Here is an 18,298-nt window from a genome sequence, read left to right as displayed (position 1 = left end):
CATTTACTAGACAAGTAAAAATCATTGTCATGTTTTGGGAAAAAATAACTCAAAATTAATAGCTTTTGCTTAAAATAAGCTAAATAATCTGCCAGTGGGGTCAGTAAAATAATCTCAAAACAACAATATTTTTCTTACCCCACTGGCAGGTAATTTAGCTTATTTTAAGCAAAAACGCTAGTAAATACTTCTTGTTTTAATTTCTTTTAGATGTTTGGACTAGAAACAAGACAAAAATACTAAGTAGGAAAAGCATTATTTTTGCTTTGCACAGCTCCTTTTGAAAAGAATAATCTTCCTCTGTCTTTGAGCTCTATTACCCCCTTAATCGCTATCTTTATTTTCTTATCTTATAGCTAGTGTATGTTTTTGATTCAATTATTTAATATTTTTGAGAACTTGAAGATATGTTGTTATTAATTGGTCTCATGTTGATGCTACTGATGTCCCTGACTACTGAAGTAAAGGGCTGATTGAGATGCGTGCACACACACACACACATACACACACACACACACACACACACACACACACACACACACACACACACACACACACACACACACACTTCCCCTAGGGGAAATCCCCGCTGCCTTTTTGAAGATCAACTTCGTGAAGTGGGTGAGGGAAGTTTATTTGGACAGACCCTCGGCCCATTGATTTTGTCAGAAGGAGCAAGTCTACTCAATATGTACACTTCAGACAGATCCATAGACAATGCAACACCATTGCGATGTCACAGCAGGTCGTGCCTAATTTACCCCCACCCCACACAACTCGAGTGGATGATGTTGGATGATTAAAAAAACCCATATATTTAACCTTGCAGCTACCTTAATCTGAGTGATTTATACACAGTTATAATTTATTGTATTCACTCTAAAAAATGCTGGGTTGTTTTAACCCAATGTTGGGTCAAATATGGACAAACCCAGCAATTGGGTTGTTTAAACCCTGCAGTTGGGTTAAATATTTGCTTAAGACAACCCAATCGCTGGGTTAAAACAACCCAATTGCTGGGTTAGCCCATATTTGACCCAACATTGGGTTGTTTTTTTACCCAGATTTTTTTTGTTGAGTTATCTTTGTTTGTGTATTATTTTTTATTTCCCCTCACTGCTCAATCATGCACACAGGCCCATAGAATGGTGCATGATGCAATTTTATGTGGGAAAAAAACTGTAAATAATAAATCAGCTCCATTGCAGATTTCAAGTGCATGATCAACGGCTTTGGGCGGTCCATTGAAGAGCTTATTATCACCACAAATCTTTTTCTCTATAATAAATTAGTTGAGCCTCAGAATGTGCAGATTAAGTGCAAAATAAATGCTGACAGGTGAAATAACTCTAGGTTAAGGTCCACCCCTTAGATCAACAGAGGCGGAGCAGGACTAGGAGCCTCCAAATACACACACACTGCAAAAAATGCTTTTCTTACTTAGTATTTTTGTCTTGTTTCTAGTCCAAACATCTCAAAATTCTTAAAACAAGAAGTATTTACAAGACAAACAAAAGTAATTGTCTTGTTTTGGGAAAAAATAACTCAAAATTAGGAGAGTTTTTGCTTAAAATAAGCTAAATAATCTGCCAGTAAAATAACAACATTATTTTACTTACCCACTGGCAGATTATTTAGCTTATTTTAAGCAAAAACTCTCCTAATTTTGAGTTATTTTCCCCCAAAACAAGACAGTAATTTTTACTTGTCTAGTAATTTTTTCTTAATGTAAGAATTTGTAGATATTTTGACTAGAAAGAAGACAAAAATACTAAGTAAGAAAAGCATTTTTTGCAGTGTAGTTGTGGGCTTTGCACTTGAACACTTGTCTACTTACATGATCTATTTCCTGCATTTAGGCCAAGTGTCAAGTGTGTCCCCATAATGCAACATAATGAAAATCTAAATATATTTAGATTTTCATTATGTTGCATTTTAAAATAGACTTTTAAATGCCTGCTCAGTAGTCACTATAACAGACGACGCAATTTAGTACCTTTTCCTAGTGTTAAGAAAATAGTAATATCATAAAGAACCCATTGTGACGTAGAAAGGTTGTATGGATGTTAAAGTTTCTTTTAGTTTTAGAGTGTTGGAGGTAATTTGAGGCATTTTTAATGACAAAAACATGGGTGTCTAATCCTGTTCCTAGAGATTTACCTTCCTGAAAAGTTCTGCTCCAGCCCAGATCCAGCCAGTTAAGATCTCCAGGAGCTCTTGATCATTAAAGACAGGTATGTTGGAGTGGTGTCAGTAGATCCTCATGAACAGGATTGGGCACCCCTGAAATAAAACATAATTAGGGAACCAAATGACCAGCCAAGGACCAGAATCACCCGTCTCGATCGATATGCATCGTATATCGATATGTAATATATCGTATTAGTACGAGTGTGGAGTGTGCAGTGTCGTGCAGTGTAGGCCTACATGACACGCTCTTGGGTAGGACGAGGGGTGGAGTGGGTAGTTCGTCCGTATAATACGCCAGAATGGAGCACATTTTGTTTTCCGTGGGAAGTACATTCCACTCGTACTATTCATACGCGTTTTCGTGAGATCTGCCTGGACCATCCTGTCAGTCGAACTTGTTGTCGACCCCCAGCGGCGAGGCGATTCACGCTCACAGCCGCATGTAAACATGTCAGTGAAGACACAGTTCACAATTTTGTAATGGACTTATATAAGGCTAAAGTAACCCGTGAGGGAACCACCATGAAAACACTCAAAACAACAAACCAAAATGAGACGCCATCACTCAGCTGAACATGCTCAGTTTGAAGAAGCTAAAAGGGGAGAGCGGCTAAAGTTAGCCAGAGCGAAGATCTAGCCACATCTTTCCTGGCATGAGCAGCGAAGAGTATGTGACCAGATTTCTGAAATGGAAACGGGACATTTCCTACAGTCAAAATATCATTGAAACCTCACTTGTTGTCATCTATTTAAAAAAATAAAAAATAAAAATAAAGGTTTTTGCTTTTAAATAGGAGTCACTGTATACTTTGGCCACTGTTGTTGATCCCAGGTTATATTAATTGCTAACTAAAAATGATTACGATAACCAATATATCATACACTGTAAAATAAAAATAAAAATCAGGTCTCCAATTGAAAATGTTATTGACTGATCAAATCTTAATTTTTCAGGTAGCCAAACTGAACTTCAGTGAATTAAATTGCATCAAGTCACAGAAATTCAATTTGGCCAACTGAAACATTTAGATGTGATCAGTCACTAGAACATCTTCAATTGGAGACCTGCATTTTTTTTTTACAGTGTAGCCTGATCGGGTCCCCAAAGTCTGAGTTTTATTTTTTGCTCTTTGGCTACTTCAGAAGGTTAAAAAAAACATTATCATAGCTGCACTTTTATGAATGAGTCACAGGGCAACTCAAACACCTCTCATTGAGAGGTAACACAAAACAAGGGTAATCCAAACAGAAGAGATCTTCTAAAACATCCGTCAGGAAATATAAACCCAGGAGTCCACAAAAAAATAACAAAATTCAATCCAAAAAGAAAACAGAAGGCAGGACACATCTCAAACCCAAAGAATTATAACAAGGCTTATGCCAATATCAGGACTGCACAAGACCAAAGTGAGGCAGTGAGGATTTACATAGAGTTTATCATTAGGAGTGATTCAACACAGGTGAGCTTTACATCCATTTAACACAGGAGACGTGATCTGAAGTAGAAATAACGCCATCTAATGGTGAAATCAAGGAGCCTCAGACAAAAACATTACAATACTTCTACTTACTAATATAGTGAAGCCTAGACTAGGGTATAAAACAAATTAGATGAACGTAGCTATAGCAAAAAATAGTATTGTAGTTTCATTTAATCATAATTTCCCATCTTATTTACAACACCTGTCTGCATTAACGCATGCAAAATTCAGCAACATACCTTGTCCAGCTTCATCTTTTGAATATGTTCCCCTGAAACCCCTCGATTTGAAGAAACATCAAACAATCCATGTTGAAGTTGTTTTACCAAATAACATTCGGCTTGTGCTTAATTTAAAAATCAATTTTACGTTTACGTTCATTTTTACGACATAAGATCTCGTTATTACGAGAAAAGATGTGTTTTTTACGACATAACATCTCGATATTACGACATAATTGAGTTGAAAAAAATAATATGCTTGGCAGCAATGCGCCACCGTAGCTAGTGCTTTATGTTTTTCTAGCTACATTTGAAACACAATCATTTGACCTTTGTCTTTGTTTATGCAAAAGGTACTAGATTCGCTACTTTTCAGCAGAAGCTTAAAGGCTAACGTGAAACATTCACTTTTCACCGGACATGCACTTGAGGAACCTGTTGCAGAAGCATCCTTAACGAAACAAAAATATATTGCAGTATATTGGAAAACATCATGTAATACATTAGGCAATATATTCACATATATGGGATTTAATATTTATATTCTCCAACATATATCAATACATGAAAGCGGCAATCATTTGTATATTTTGCATACAGGAATATATAATATATTGAATATAAAACCATCAATATATTATTCCATGTATTTACAATATATTATAATATATCTCAAGTAATATATTGGTAAATATATGTTCCTTTCGTAAGGGCATGCAGCAAGAAGTCATGTAGTTGATTTCAGTACATGATGAAATAGCTCCTGGAGGTGGAAATGCTACATTTAATGACTGTATTTGCATAGTTTTAAGGCTAGGTTTAGGGTTGGGCTAAGTGTAGACCTTAAATAAAACACAATCTGATTAGTAGCAAATGTATTTATTTCTATTTTATCGTGAGATTTTGCCTCACTTCCAAGAGTTGCTGTACCGCTTCTAGTCACAACCCTTGACTAGCTGGTTCAAGCAGGAACAGAAACCATTTCAGCCGATAGAGGGCAGAGTTTATCACATTTTACATCAACAAAACAAGAACATTGAATGAACAAACCACATCTGAAACTCTTTTCATTCGTTGTATTAACCACATATTCATAAATTATTTATTAAAAACAATTAAGTAATTCCTGTATAAACCTCATTATCTGTAATATTCCGAATTTTTAATGCAGAAAATAACATTAGTCAAATTTTAAGTTGTGTATTCAACATAAGAAGGGAAAATGTTGGAAAATCAGCATACATGTTTCAAATAGTCCTTCAGTATTTTGGGAATGTCCAGACAATCTATGGAGCACATTTTGTTTTCCGTGGGAAGAAACTTCCATAAAGCAAGACGAGCCTGAGACATCAGTGTTTTTGGACAAACTGTGTATAGAGAGGATTTGATGTTACAATCACATAGGAATAAATGACAGAATTAAAGCAGAGCATACTTTATATTTCTACATCTCTGCTTCCCAAACTCCGGTCCTGTGGACCAGCCGCAGTACATCAATGAGGATGCCTTTAAAAATCAATCAGATGAAGGTATCTCAGGACACAGGAAGCGAAGGATGCATCCTCCAAAGGCATCATTTAAAAAAAAAAAATTAGGACGCAGCGCTTTCCTACAGCTGATGATCAGATGCAGGAGTGTTAAATGGGTCCAGGACCGGAGTGGAGAACCATTGATCTAAACTGTGGGCTATACTGACATTTGGGCTGGATTACTGAAAAACACAAATACTGTACAAAGCATGTGAATATTTAATGAGACAAGCACCGCTCAGTTTATTATTGGTTGTTTGTTTGTTGCTAAACAATTTGCCGTCATATTCCATCATTGCATCATTATGCCAAGTGAAGCTTTGGCCACACACACACACACACACACACATGTTGGTCTATGTGGTTTACAGGGACTCTCCATAGGCGTAATGGTTTTTATACTGTAAAAACCGTATTTTCTATCCCCTTACACTGCCCCTGCCCCTAAACCTACCCATCACAGGAAACATTCTGCATTTTTACTTTCTCAAAAAACATCATTTAGTATGTTTTTAAGGCCATTTGAATTATGAGGACATTTGATATGTCCTCATAAACCACATTTATAGAGTAATACCAGTGTAATACCCATGTAGTTATACAAATTTGTGTCCTCATAAACCACATAAACAGGCTCACACCCACACACACACACACACACACACACACACACACACACACACACACACACACACACACACACACACACACACACACACACACACACACAGTCGTGTTTCCATGTTTTATGGGGACTTTCCATAGACGTAATGAATTTCATACTGTACGAACTGTATATCCTATCCCAGGGCTCTCAAGTTTTGAACTGAGTTCAGAGTGAGATTTCGGCCGTGGGTTTGGCTGGGTACGGGGGTCTGATATGAAAAATGACAAATTCGTACAAATAAAATAAATATGTATTTAATTAGTGTGTTTGTGAGAGAGAGAGAGAGAGAGAGAGAGAGAGAGAGAGAGAGAGAGAGAGAGAGAGAGAGAGAGAGAGAATGGTTAGTGTTGTTTATTGGTGTTGGTAGCAGGTTTTTGAGGCCTTCAGCCCAGAGGTTGGTGGCACCTTAACATGAGCACGGTCGCGCTGAAGTGAGCTGTGGTTTACAACAGAGATTATTTTACTCTCAAATAATCTTAGACAAGCTGCCTATGATTATTGTTTGCTATATCAGTATGGTTGTATGTTTTCCTCTCTTTATGACAGTGGAAACAACTCCCACACCAATACCCCATCATTTTTTAGCCATACAGATAGGCTAAGTACAAGACATAATTATAAACTGTCTACTTTTATTTGTGTACACTCAAAATACCAACAAAGGCTCTGGATTCAGGGAACGGAGCACCCAACTCCAAACAGTCTTTATTTCAAATATGTATTTTGTTTATTAAAAGCAAAGTTTTTAATTTCAAAAGCATTTCTGAATTCAGTTAAAATAACAAAATGTAAAAAAATTTAATTAATGCTTGAATAACACCTATGTCTCCTTTCCATTAAAAATAATGGCTAGTGCGGTGATGTGGCATAATTTTTGGAATTGCTTGAACATGTTAAACACATCTAATTATTTCTGTAATACATTTTAATTTTAATTTTGCAACTTATATAAAGTATTAGCCTACAATATACAATTTATGTTTAAATTTTATGTTAAAACTAGTGTAGGAAATAGCAAATGTAAATTATATTATTCAATTTGAATTATTATTTTGCTCCAAATGTTGCACACATGGCATGGAAAATGTAAATGTAAATTTTGAAATGCATTGCAAATTTTATATCGCTACACTTCAGCTTCCATAAATAGGGGTGAGCACGAATATATTTGATCTGTAATTAATGTTCGAAAAATAAAAATAGGCCTAATATTGAAATTCTACTATATTGCTTCGCTGGCCGCAAATGCAGTGAATCTATGATAAATCCCTCTAAATCTCGCAGTTTTAACTAAATCCACTGGGTGGTGCTGTGGAGCGTGTTAATAACTCGACTGTATTTGATCACTAGTGTCGTCTGCCTCGTGATGTAATTGGAATTATTACTTAAATAAAAATGATCTTACAAAATGGAGTTACTTTTAATAAATTAATTAATGAAAGTGAGTTTTAAAAAAAATCCCATCCAAACACCAGTGGAATGAGGACAGCTGTCCATCACCGCATTCACGAGTGCAGAAGAGCACAGATGTTCACTGAGTGAGAGCGCAATAACGTACAGCAAAATGCATTTCATGCAAATCATGATTGAGACAAGGCTTCCTTTAAGTTTTGTTGAGGGATTAAGAACAGAAAACAAAGTGCTGTCAGAAACTTAACTTGACACCGTTATCTTTGTGTCTCTGCGTCTGTCATCGGGGTTTGTAGTTGCCAACTAACGGTACTTCAGCGAGCATTTGATTCAGTGAGCGAGGCCGTGGCGTGAATCACAGAATGTGACGTTGGAATCAGAACGTAAACGTTATTGGGTGGAGGGAATATCTATATCTTACCCAGATACAGCAAATCTATTTTATGATTGGCTGTTCGGTCTCTATTTTTATTAGATTAACTGGTGAGTGGCAGGGCCGTCAGAACTCTATGGGGAACTCGCTTGACTCCTCTAATAGCGCGCGTATTACCCTGGCGATTTCTCTGCGTGAGAAATACAAGGTGTGGCGTGTGAGCGTGTGAATGGGTTGAAATGCGTGTGTCTCACGCCCAGTGCGTGAGACTTGAGAGCCCTGCTATCCCCCTACACTGCCCCTGCCCCTAAACCTACCCATCACAGGAAACATTCTGCATTTTTACTTTCTCAAAAAAACTCCTTCTGTGTGATTTATAAGATGTTTTCCTCATGGGGACCTAAAAATGTCCCCACAAGGACAAGAATTTCGGATATTGCCATCTTTGTGGGGACATTTTGTCCCCATAACGTAGGGATTACCAGGTAACACACACACACACACACACACACACACACACACACACTTTTTTAATACAAAGTTACGCCACTGATTAAAGACTTACCTCTCTCTTTCAGCAGAAGAATTACCGCTTCATTTTGTCTAGGTGTTTTGTCAGCGACTAAAGTGGGCAGATAGACGTTTGCTCCAAAGTCTATGAGCAGCTGAATGTACTCTAGCCCACAGCCGTATCTCAGACACATCTCCAGAACAGTTTTCGGCTGCTTGATCCTGGTCAGCATCTTTTCCTCAGTGCAGTTGTAGTCTGGGTTCGCTCCGTACTGCAGTAACAGTTTGAAGCAATCCAGATGACCATAAACTGCTGAAATGTAGAGCGGTCCTCGGCATGTTGTGGCGTTTGAGGCCCAATCCGGCATTTTGGGTTTGACGTCTACATCGGCACCATTTCGCAGAAGCTCGCTCAGGATGTCCTGATCGCCCTCTCGGGCCGCAGTGAGCACAGGGGAGCAGTTGTTATGCAGGCTACCATTAGGGTTTGCACCGGCTGCTAGTAAAGCAACAACACAATCTAGGTGTTTGGCAGCGACGGCTGTGAAAAGTGGAGTCTGAGCTTTGACATCCAGGCTGTCCACCTCAGCCCCGTGGGCCAGGAGGACCTCTAAACACCGCAGATGGCCCTGAGACGCAGCAGTTCGCAGCGGAGTAACCGGGATGCCCCAGCCACTGCGATGGTTGATGCATCTCCTGTACTTTTCCTGAGACAGGAGATCAGCAAGGAGTTTGTCCTCATCTTTATAGACAGCTTGATTCAGTTCCTGGCAACAGTTGGTGTCTTCCTCCTCCTCCTCTTTGGGTTGAAGAAGAGAGAAGATCTTCGAGATGTCCATCAGACTCATGCTGGTGGACTTATCCAAAAGCATTCTTCAGCAAGACTGCTCAAGTCTCCACACGAGCAGACAGACGGCAGGAAAGAAAGAAAGAATTAAAATTACTCTCAAACTCCACAACATAAAAAAAGAGCAAAATGTTTTTTTACATTTCCAGATGCACTATATTTTGTTTAGTTGAGTTCTTACAATATTGCAAATGTTTCCAACTTCACTGTAAAAAAAACCACACTGTAAACCCTAATGTTGTCTTTACTTAAACAAATCAAGTAAACTTGACTAAATATTACTAGTTTAGTCTAAAAACTCAGACATATAAGTTAGTATAACTTATTAACCAACAAAATACATAAACTTAAGATTTCAAGTTGAATGAACTCAAAATCATAAGTAATTAAAATAGCTCACTCTGGTCTTGCTTTGATGTGATTGCCCATGCCAGGAGTTCTGTCTAGCAACAAGAGAACTAATTCACTGATTGGAGGACATTTACAAAAGGCGGTCCTTTTCGCCTCATCTGTTGCTTGTTGCTGATCCAAATTAAGATGGAGACTTTTTCATTGTGTGCAATCTTAAATTCGGCAAGTAAAAATGTGTAAGTTACTAAACCTAACAATAATAAGTGAACTAACTTATAACCAGATTGACTTTATTTCTGTTTTAATGAAAATAATAGTTTGGTTGGAAGTCACCATGATGGGGATAAGTGTTTGCTTTAGTTGGGCTCTTGACCCTTGATTATGTGATATTAGTGTTTCTCTGGCTGCTTTGTGTTTGTGAGACACCTATGTGAAGTAACAAAAAGCCAAGAGAAAATATCATCAAGTGGTGTTGTTTATTCATTGATGATAATAATAACATCATCATGTATCGGCAGAATCCCTGATCTTGTGCAGAGTCCAATGCTTTGTATGTCAAAGCAGTTATTAATAGTTTTGAAATTTTAATAATACTAGAATCTTCACTATTGTGCTAATATATATATATATATATATATATATATATATATATATATATATATATATATATTTTTTTTTTTTTTTATGTGCACAAAATGTTGAAATCTATGGCATTAGCTAGACACATACACACATCACTAATCTGCGTATGAATCTCTACAATGGTGACAAAAATCTTTTTACAATAATGACAAAATTCTGATAAACAGATCATAAAACAAGCTACAAAAACATCAGAACAAAACAACAAAAGTAACAGGAAATAGTAAAAATTCAAAGAAAAGTTAGACGCATAATTTATTCATGCTGCAATGCATGTTGGGACCAATGGGGAAGTTTTGATTGGTTGTACCCAGCATGGTGTACTGAACTTCTGGTTTACCCAGTTTGGTGAACTTAACAATTTAAGTACAGTGAACGTGAGCACCAAGTTAAGTAAACTTAAATATACAAGTTTTAGGAGACTCCTTTACTCAATTGAACTGAGGGAATCACTTTCCTCAAATCATTTGAGTATTCTCAACTTATTAGGGTTTACTGTGGGTGGCAGTGGCTCAGTGGTTCATGTAGGTTGTCTACAAACCAGAAGGTTGGTGGTTCAATCCCCGGTTCCACCTGACCAAGTGTCGAAGTGTCCATGAGCAAGACACCTAACCCCAGCTGCTCCCGACGAGCTGGATGGCGCCTTACATGGCTGACATCGCCGTCGGTGTATGAATGGGTGAATGTGAGGCAAAAATGTAAAGCGCTTTGGATAAAAGCGCTATATAAATGCAGTCCATTTACCATTTACCATTTACAGTGCGGAGACCTGCACTGTAAACCCTAATAAGTTGAGAATACTCAAATGATACAGCATTCTTTAGCAAACTGCTCAAGTCTTCACACGAGCAGACAGACGGCAGGAAAGAAAGAAAGAGTTAAAATTACTCTCAACACTGTAAACCCTAATGTTGTCTTTACTTAAACAAATCAAGTAATCTTGACTAAATATTAAAAGTTTAGTCCAAAAACTCAAAAATATAAGTTAGTATAACTTATTAACCAACAAAATACATAAACTTAAGATTAATAGAATAACTAATTAAAATAGCTCACTCTGGTCTTGCGTTGATGTGATTGGCCATGCAAGGAGTTCTGTCTGGCAACAAGAACTAATTCACTGATTGGAGGACATTTACAAAAGGCGGGCCTTTTCTGTTGCGGATTCAAATTAAGATGGAGACTTTTCATTGTGTGCAATCTTAAAATCGGTAAGGGAAAATGTGTAAGTTACTAAACATAATAATAATATGTGAACTATAATATGTCTGCACAAATCATGAAAATGACTGTAAATGACAGTTACATGTATCGGTATCATGTTATACAAGCATATGCTGTAGTAAATATCTCAACAACAACAAAAAATGCAATGTGTATGGAATTGGGTTTGAGTATAATACTTAGTTTTGATGTGGGAACCGGCTTTTAAATGGCAGATTATAGCCCAACAATCATGAAGTACACTAAACTAGTTCAACTTTTCAGGAGATCATAATTCCTAAATATTTGATCTGACATTAATGAAAGAAACACTCGTCCTGAAAACAGTGGAATTAAATAATAAAATATACCTTTCAGTTCAGATCTACATTCATAATGTGTGGCTTTGTTATAGATGATGTTGATTATACACTGTAAAAAAAATCTAAATAATAAGTTACAAAATTTTGAGTTCATACAATGAGCTTGTTTGAGAACTGACAACCTTTATTCAAATATTTTTACAAGATTTTGTAAGCATATTGGGTAATTGTGTGTGTTTTATTTGTGATGACGCAGCCAAATTGTGCTATTTTCATGATTTACCACCTTTTTTATGTGGTTCAGATACAATAAAATTTTGAGCTTCTATTTAATAAAACAATTTCTTTCATTGTATCAACTCAAATTTTAAGGCAACCAGGTTACTTACTTTTTTAAGTTTAACCAAAAATATTTTTTTACAGAAGTTATGATATGATGGGTTTTCATTTGGTGCATTGAATCGACAAAACATATCCTAATTTGAGACTTTGCACTGTAAAAAATTATATGTTACATAAGTTATGACAACATATGTTTTACATTGTTTTAACTCATTAAAATAAGTTAAGAAATGTTAAACTTTTTTGTATTAGTTATACAACTACATTTTAAGTCAGTTTAACATAATTTAAATTGAAATAACTTAAACATCCAAGTCGATTGTACTGCAAAAGTTCAAAACTTGCCTTTTTTTACAGTGTAGGTGTTGAAAATCATTACTACACTGTAAAAAAGTTGTTTTTTGTTGGTTTAACTTAAAAAAGTAAGTAACCTGGTTGCCTTAAAAATTTGAGTTGACACAATAAAGGAAATGTGTTTAATAAATAGAAACTCAAAATATTATTTTATCTGAACCACATAAAAAATGTGATAAATCATGAAAATAGCACTATTTGGCTGCGTCATCAAAAATAAAACACACACAATTACCCAATATGCTTACAAAATCTTTTAATAATATTTTAATAAAGGTTGTCGAATCTCAAAAAATGTTCATTGTATGAACTCAAAATTTTAATGCAACCAGGCAACGTTTTTTCTAAATAATTTTTTACAGTGTAGAGAAAACAAAGCATTTGTGTAATTGTACATTTTGACTCAAAAACATAAAAACACAAATATTTACTGAGATATTGCCCTCTGACAACTTTCTGCTGCGATAACTATATATAGCATCTATATATAGTGCCACCCATGAACAGAAATCTCCAAAATAAACATTTTATTCCAATATAAGTCATGCCGCTCACTTCAAAAAACAAACTACGCCTATGTAAAAAGTAAAGTCAAATGCCATCATTAGCAAGAGTTAATATTTCAGCAACAGAATAACTGCATTTAGTGTCAGTCCACCAGGAGAAGTTTTGACTGAAGCGTAATGCAGGTTATGAAAGCACTGTTTCTTGTGTAATTGTAGCTTACCTGTACAGCGTGTAGTATCCACAGAGAGAAAAACATGTAAGCTTTGTGGCACTGAGGGTCAGTGTAACACACACACACACACGGATCTGAACAGCCACAGGGGCTAAGTTTAGGCCACAAATGGATCGGACCAAACTTCCATTCTTGGAGGGCCAGAGGATGGAGTTATAATTAGAAAGGTGATAGACCTGTGACAGGCGCAGACAACACGAGCTGTTGGTGTACGTTAGGAATGTCATCTATAAGTCATATATCATCTATAAGTGTGTAATAACCAACAAGGCTGAGCTGAATCTATTAAAGCTGTATCAGTGTGTGTTATTTATAATGGTTGTGTTATAAGGAGGTTTTGTGACTGAGTCGCAGCTGTTGAGCTGTCGGGGGCTGTAGGTGACGTCAGCTGCTGATACCTAACAGACAAAAGCTCTCAAGTTATTTTAGTTTTCTTACTGTTTCCAAGTTCAGATTTCTACTAAACACACTATGAAGAACGATTTACAATACAGATGCACTAATATGCATTATTCATGCTTAACTAATGCACAGATAATCATGAGTTAATGAATGACTCGTGAATAACTAACCCATTTATTAATGATTACTGCATCAGCAACTAATGAAGATTCATCATGATTAATAGATTAAGTAATTATTACATTGCTATTAGTTAAATGTGTCATAATGTATTAATTCCCTTATAACCTTATATTAACTAATAATGTAAATTAACATGTTAATTACCACAACGGGTCAAAGCCATTCATTTCAGCTTCCAGTCGCCTGCTTTAAGTAATGATTAATTACATTCCCTTTTCCCCCCCACACACACGCACGCACACACACACACACACACACACACACACACACGTTTGTTTTTGTGATATATGGGGACATTCCATTGGCGTAATGGTTTTTATACTGTACAAATCGTATTTTCTATCCCCTTATACACTGCACCTGCCCCTAAATATACCTCTCTCACACACACACACACACACACACACACACACACACACACACACACACACACACACACACACACACACACACACACACACACACACACACACACACACACACACACACACACACACACACACACACACACACACACACACACACACACACACACACTCTCACACTCTCACACACACACACACACACACACACACACACACACACTCACACACACACACACACACACACACACACACACACACACACACACACACACACACACACACACACACACACACACACACACACACACACACACACACACACACACACTTTTTTAACCCCTAAACCTTCCAATCACACAAAACACTCTGCATTTTTACTTTCTCAAAAAAACTCCTTCTGTGTGATTTATAAGATGTTTCCTCATGGGGACCAAAAATGGCCCCACAAGGACAAGGATTCATACTGTACATTTGATTTCTGTTCATTTCCTTTTGATTTTTTCCCCTGAGGTTAACTTCAGGGTTTAACGTGAAGAGAGATTCCAGGGCTGCTATTGGATTAGAGGCACAATGGACCACATTAACTAGGAGTAATCCTGGCAAATATTGCAAGTCCTTTCATATGACTGTGACGAGAGCAGACCACCTCAAGAAGACAACATCAGGAGCTCGACAATATAATCAAATGTCTGTGAGTACTGACTATATATATTTTTAATTTCCTATTTAAAATCCTGACCTCATGTAATAAACAACTATGACATTGTTAAAGCAGTACAAGTAATTTATTGGACTATATATACTTTATCTTTTGAAATAATGTTCTTCATTATATTTATGTATAAACGGATGCTGAAGAATATAAGTGACCCTGGAGCTCAAAACCTCGCGCGTCTCACGGGTTTATTTGTGGCGTTAGCCAACACACTGTATGGGCCAAAACTATCGATTTTTCTTTTATGCCAAAAATCTTTAGGATATTAAGAACATGTTCCTTGAGGACATTTTATATATATATATATATATATATATATATATATATATATATATATATATATATATATATATATATATATATATATATATATATATATATATATATATATATATATACACACTCTAAAAAATTCTAAGTAAAAAACAACCCAATGTTGGGTCAAATATGGACTAAAACAGCAGTTGGGTTGTTTAAACCCAGCAGTTGGGTTGTCTTAAGCAAATATTTAACCCAACCACAGGATTAAAACTACCCAATCGCTGGGTTAAAACAACCCAATTGCTGGGTTAAAACAACCCAATTGCTGGGTTAGTCCATATTTGACCCAACATTGGGTTAAAACAACCCAGCATTTTTTAGAGTGTAAATACAATTTTTTTTTTTTTTTTAAATGCTCTAAAAAATGCTGGGTTGTTTTAACCCAATGTTGGGTCAAATATGGACTAACCCAGCAATTGGGTTGTTTTAACCCAGCGATTGGGTTAACTATTTGCTTAAGACAACCCAATCGCTGGGTTAAAACAACCCAACTGCTGGGTTAGTCCATATTTGACCCAACATTGGGTTGTTTTTTAACCAGAATTTTTTAGAGTATATATATATATATGTTGAGGACTTCATTTGGACAACTTTAAAGGAGATTTTCTCAATATTCAGATTCCAGATTTTCAATTAGTTGTATCCCAGTTAAATATTGTCCTATCGAAACAATCCATACAGTAATAAAAAGCTTTCATTTGACATATAAATCTCAATTTCAAAAGATTTACCCTTAAGACCTTAAGGTTTTGTGCTCCAAGGTCACATTTATATATAATTTTATTTTTGGCATGGGATGTGTTGGTTCACAGCTTTTAATTTTCCCACAACCCAGGGTTTCTGTCTAGGGTCCATCATTGTGTTACTTTTGAGGCTATTATCATGTCGATTTATTATGAACCAAATAATGCTACAATCCTAATCACAATATACTCCAGCTGTTGCTGTTGCACACTGCCCTAGATCTTACCCTTAACTTTTTGGGAATAGTCATGAAAATGCTCTATCCAAACTAAAAAGGCTGTAATTCAAGGATTTTTTATATATATTTTTTTATATATTTTATATATAGGAATATAGACTTAAGTTTGGTCTTGAGATTAAGTCTCCAGATTAAGCATTTCAAAATATGAAAGAATGAAAAAGTTATGGAAGTTTAAATTTACTAAACATAAAAAAATACAGTACTAAATGTTTTTTATTTTATATAAAATATACATTTTACAAAACAGTTTTACTCTAAAATTACTATAAAATCAACGACATATGTCCAACCAAGTTGTGTTCTAAATTTGAAGTTTTCACAAAAATTGAAGTCCCCATGAGATTTTGTTTAGGCGCTGTACCAAAAATAGCCACCGGGTGTCATTTAATTTCCATTGATTGTTTTTTTTTTTAAATGCATTTTCCTGTAAATTTCTGTCCAAATATCACTTCCATCATAAAAAAGTCACCAAATATGGAACCTAGAGACTCGACCTTTCCAATGATATGTGTTTTGTCAAGATTAGAAAATATTTTGATTATAAAGTAGTTACAATATATTTCGTAATATGAAATATGCAGTGATGGGAATAACGGCGTTGTAGATAAACGGCGTTACTAACGGCGTTGATATTTTCAGTAACGAGTAATCAAACGAATTACTGTTTCCCCCGTTACAACGCCGTTACCGTTACTGAGAATAAAATGCCGCGTTACTATGATTGAGCTCACTGAAGCGGTTAACATCCGATCAGACGCGCTCTGTCAGCGGACCTGCAGCTGTGTGTGTGTGTGTGTGTGTGAGACATAGCCTACATGCTATGTAGTGCATGTGACCAGCGATCAGGAGTCATAGCGACTTCATGTCCAATGACTTCAATGGTAGCTTTCGCAAACTGGAAGTATAAGCAATACTTTTCCCTTGTTGAGGTGAAAGGTAAGGATGTTTATGTAACGTGCAACTTATGCCCAGGAAGAGTCTCTCCACGTCGGTGAACGCAAAGGCTAACGTGAGCTCCGCTACCGGATTAGACAGAGCCACGACATTATAGCAACCAAAACTAGGTTTTTCTCGTGAGAAAGTGGGCCGCCATACAAACAAGACTTGAGAGCACTTCTTGTTAAACTGTTTACTTTTGTGAGTAAGAAAATACTTCAAGCAGGCTACAGTATGTTTACCAGTTGTGTGACAGTTTTAGAATTTTAATGTGCACTACAAAGAGTCTAGTCTATGTAAATTAGGCTAATATATTTATTATTATTATTATTATTATTATTATTATTTTCTATTTTTGGTATACTTTTCCTAAGGAGCATCATTCATTTTTAGATTTATTTGATGGCCAGTTGGGGTCTGTGCAATAAATATTACAGTTCTAAAGACTATTTTGTTTTATTGTTCCACTATATTACTGATATTTACAATAATGTATTGAATTTGATTGTACAATGTCCATTTCATTCATTTAACATTTGGGGCATCCAAGTTATTTTACATATTTTACAAAAAAATATAAACACACTGTAAAAAAATTGTGGTGGTTTTTGTTGGTTTAACTTAAAAAAGTAAGTAACCTGGTTGCCTTAAAATTTTCAGTTTATTGAAATTAAAAATTTGAGTTGATACAATGAAGGAAATTAGTTTAATAAATAGAAACTCAAAATATTTTTGTATCTGAACCACATAAAAAAATGTGATAAATCATGAAAATAGCACAATTTGGTTGCGTCATCAGAAATAACACACACATTATTACCCAATATGCTTACACAATCTTTTAATAATCTTTTAATAAAGGTTGTCGAATCTCAAAAAATGTTCATTGTATTAACTCAAAATTTTAATTTCAATGAACTCAAAATTTTAAGGCAACCAGGTAACTTTTTTTCTAAATAATGTTTTACAGTGCACTTGTCTGTTCTACTAATTTCAATTGACTTGTGAAAACTGGTTAAAAAAAATCAAAATTATATGACTTCTAGCAACTTTTTTTTTTTTTACAGTAACGCAAAGAGTTACTTTCCCTGGTAACGAGTTACTTTTATTATAGAGTTCAGTTACTAACTCAGTTACTTTTTTGAACAAGTAGTGAGTAGCTATAACTAATTACTTTTTTAAAGTAACGTTCCCAACACTGAAAATATG

General features: G+C 35.7%; 1 protein-coding gene across 1 annotated transcript; it reads right to left on the bottom strand.

The window, feature by feature from the left end:
- Positions 1 to 4,663: 4,663 nt before the first annotated feature.
- Positions 4,664 to 13,283, bottom strand: asb12b (ankyrin repeat and SOCS box-containing 12b). The gene is made up of 3 exons (XM_067456857.1): positions 13,171 to 13,283; positions 8,437 to 9,275; positions 4,664 to 5,259 (listed from the first exon to the last, which is right to left on the bottom strand). Exons 2-3 carry the CDS (start codon positions 9,251 to 9,253, stop codon positions 5,126 to 5,128), a joined length of 951 nt encoding a protein of 316 aa, XP_067312958.1. The 5' UTR covers positions 9,254 to 9,275; positions 13,171 to 13,283; the 3' UTR covers positions 4,664 to 5,125.
- Positions 13,284 to 18,298: the final 5,015 nt, after the last annotated feature.

This window comes from Pseudorasbora parva, chromosome 11, assembly GCF_024679245.1.
Source record: "Pseudorasbora parva isolate DD20220531a chromosome 11, ASM2467924v1, whole genome shotgun sequence".
NCBI lineage: Eukaryota > Metazoa > Chordata > Actinopteri > Cypriniformes > Gobionidae > Pseudorasbora > Pseudorasbora parva.
This window is presented reverse-complemented; position numbering and strand designations above follow the sequence as displayed.

Bases quoted from the DNA above. Each gene is read 5' to 3' on its own strand.
- asb12b (XM_067456857.1), bottom strand. From the start codon at position 9,253: ATGCTTTTGGATAAGTCCACCAGCATGAGTCTGATGGACATCTCGAAG. The intron at 5,260-8,436 runs GTAAGTCTTTAA...CTCTATACACAG, and splicing joins TCTTCTGCTGAAAGAGAGAG to TTTGTCCAAAAACACTGATG.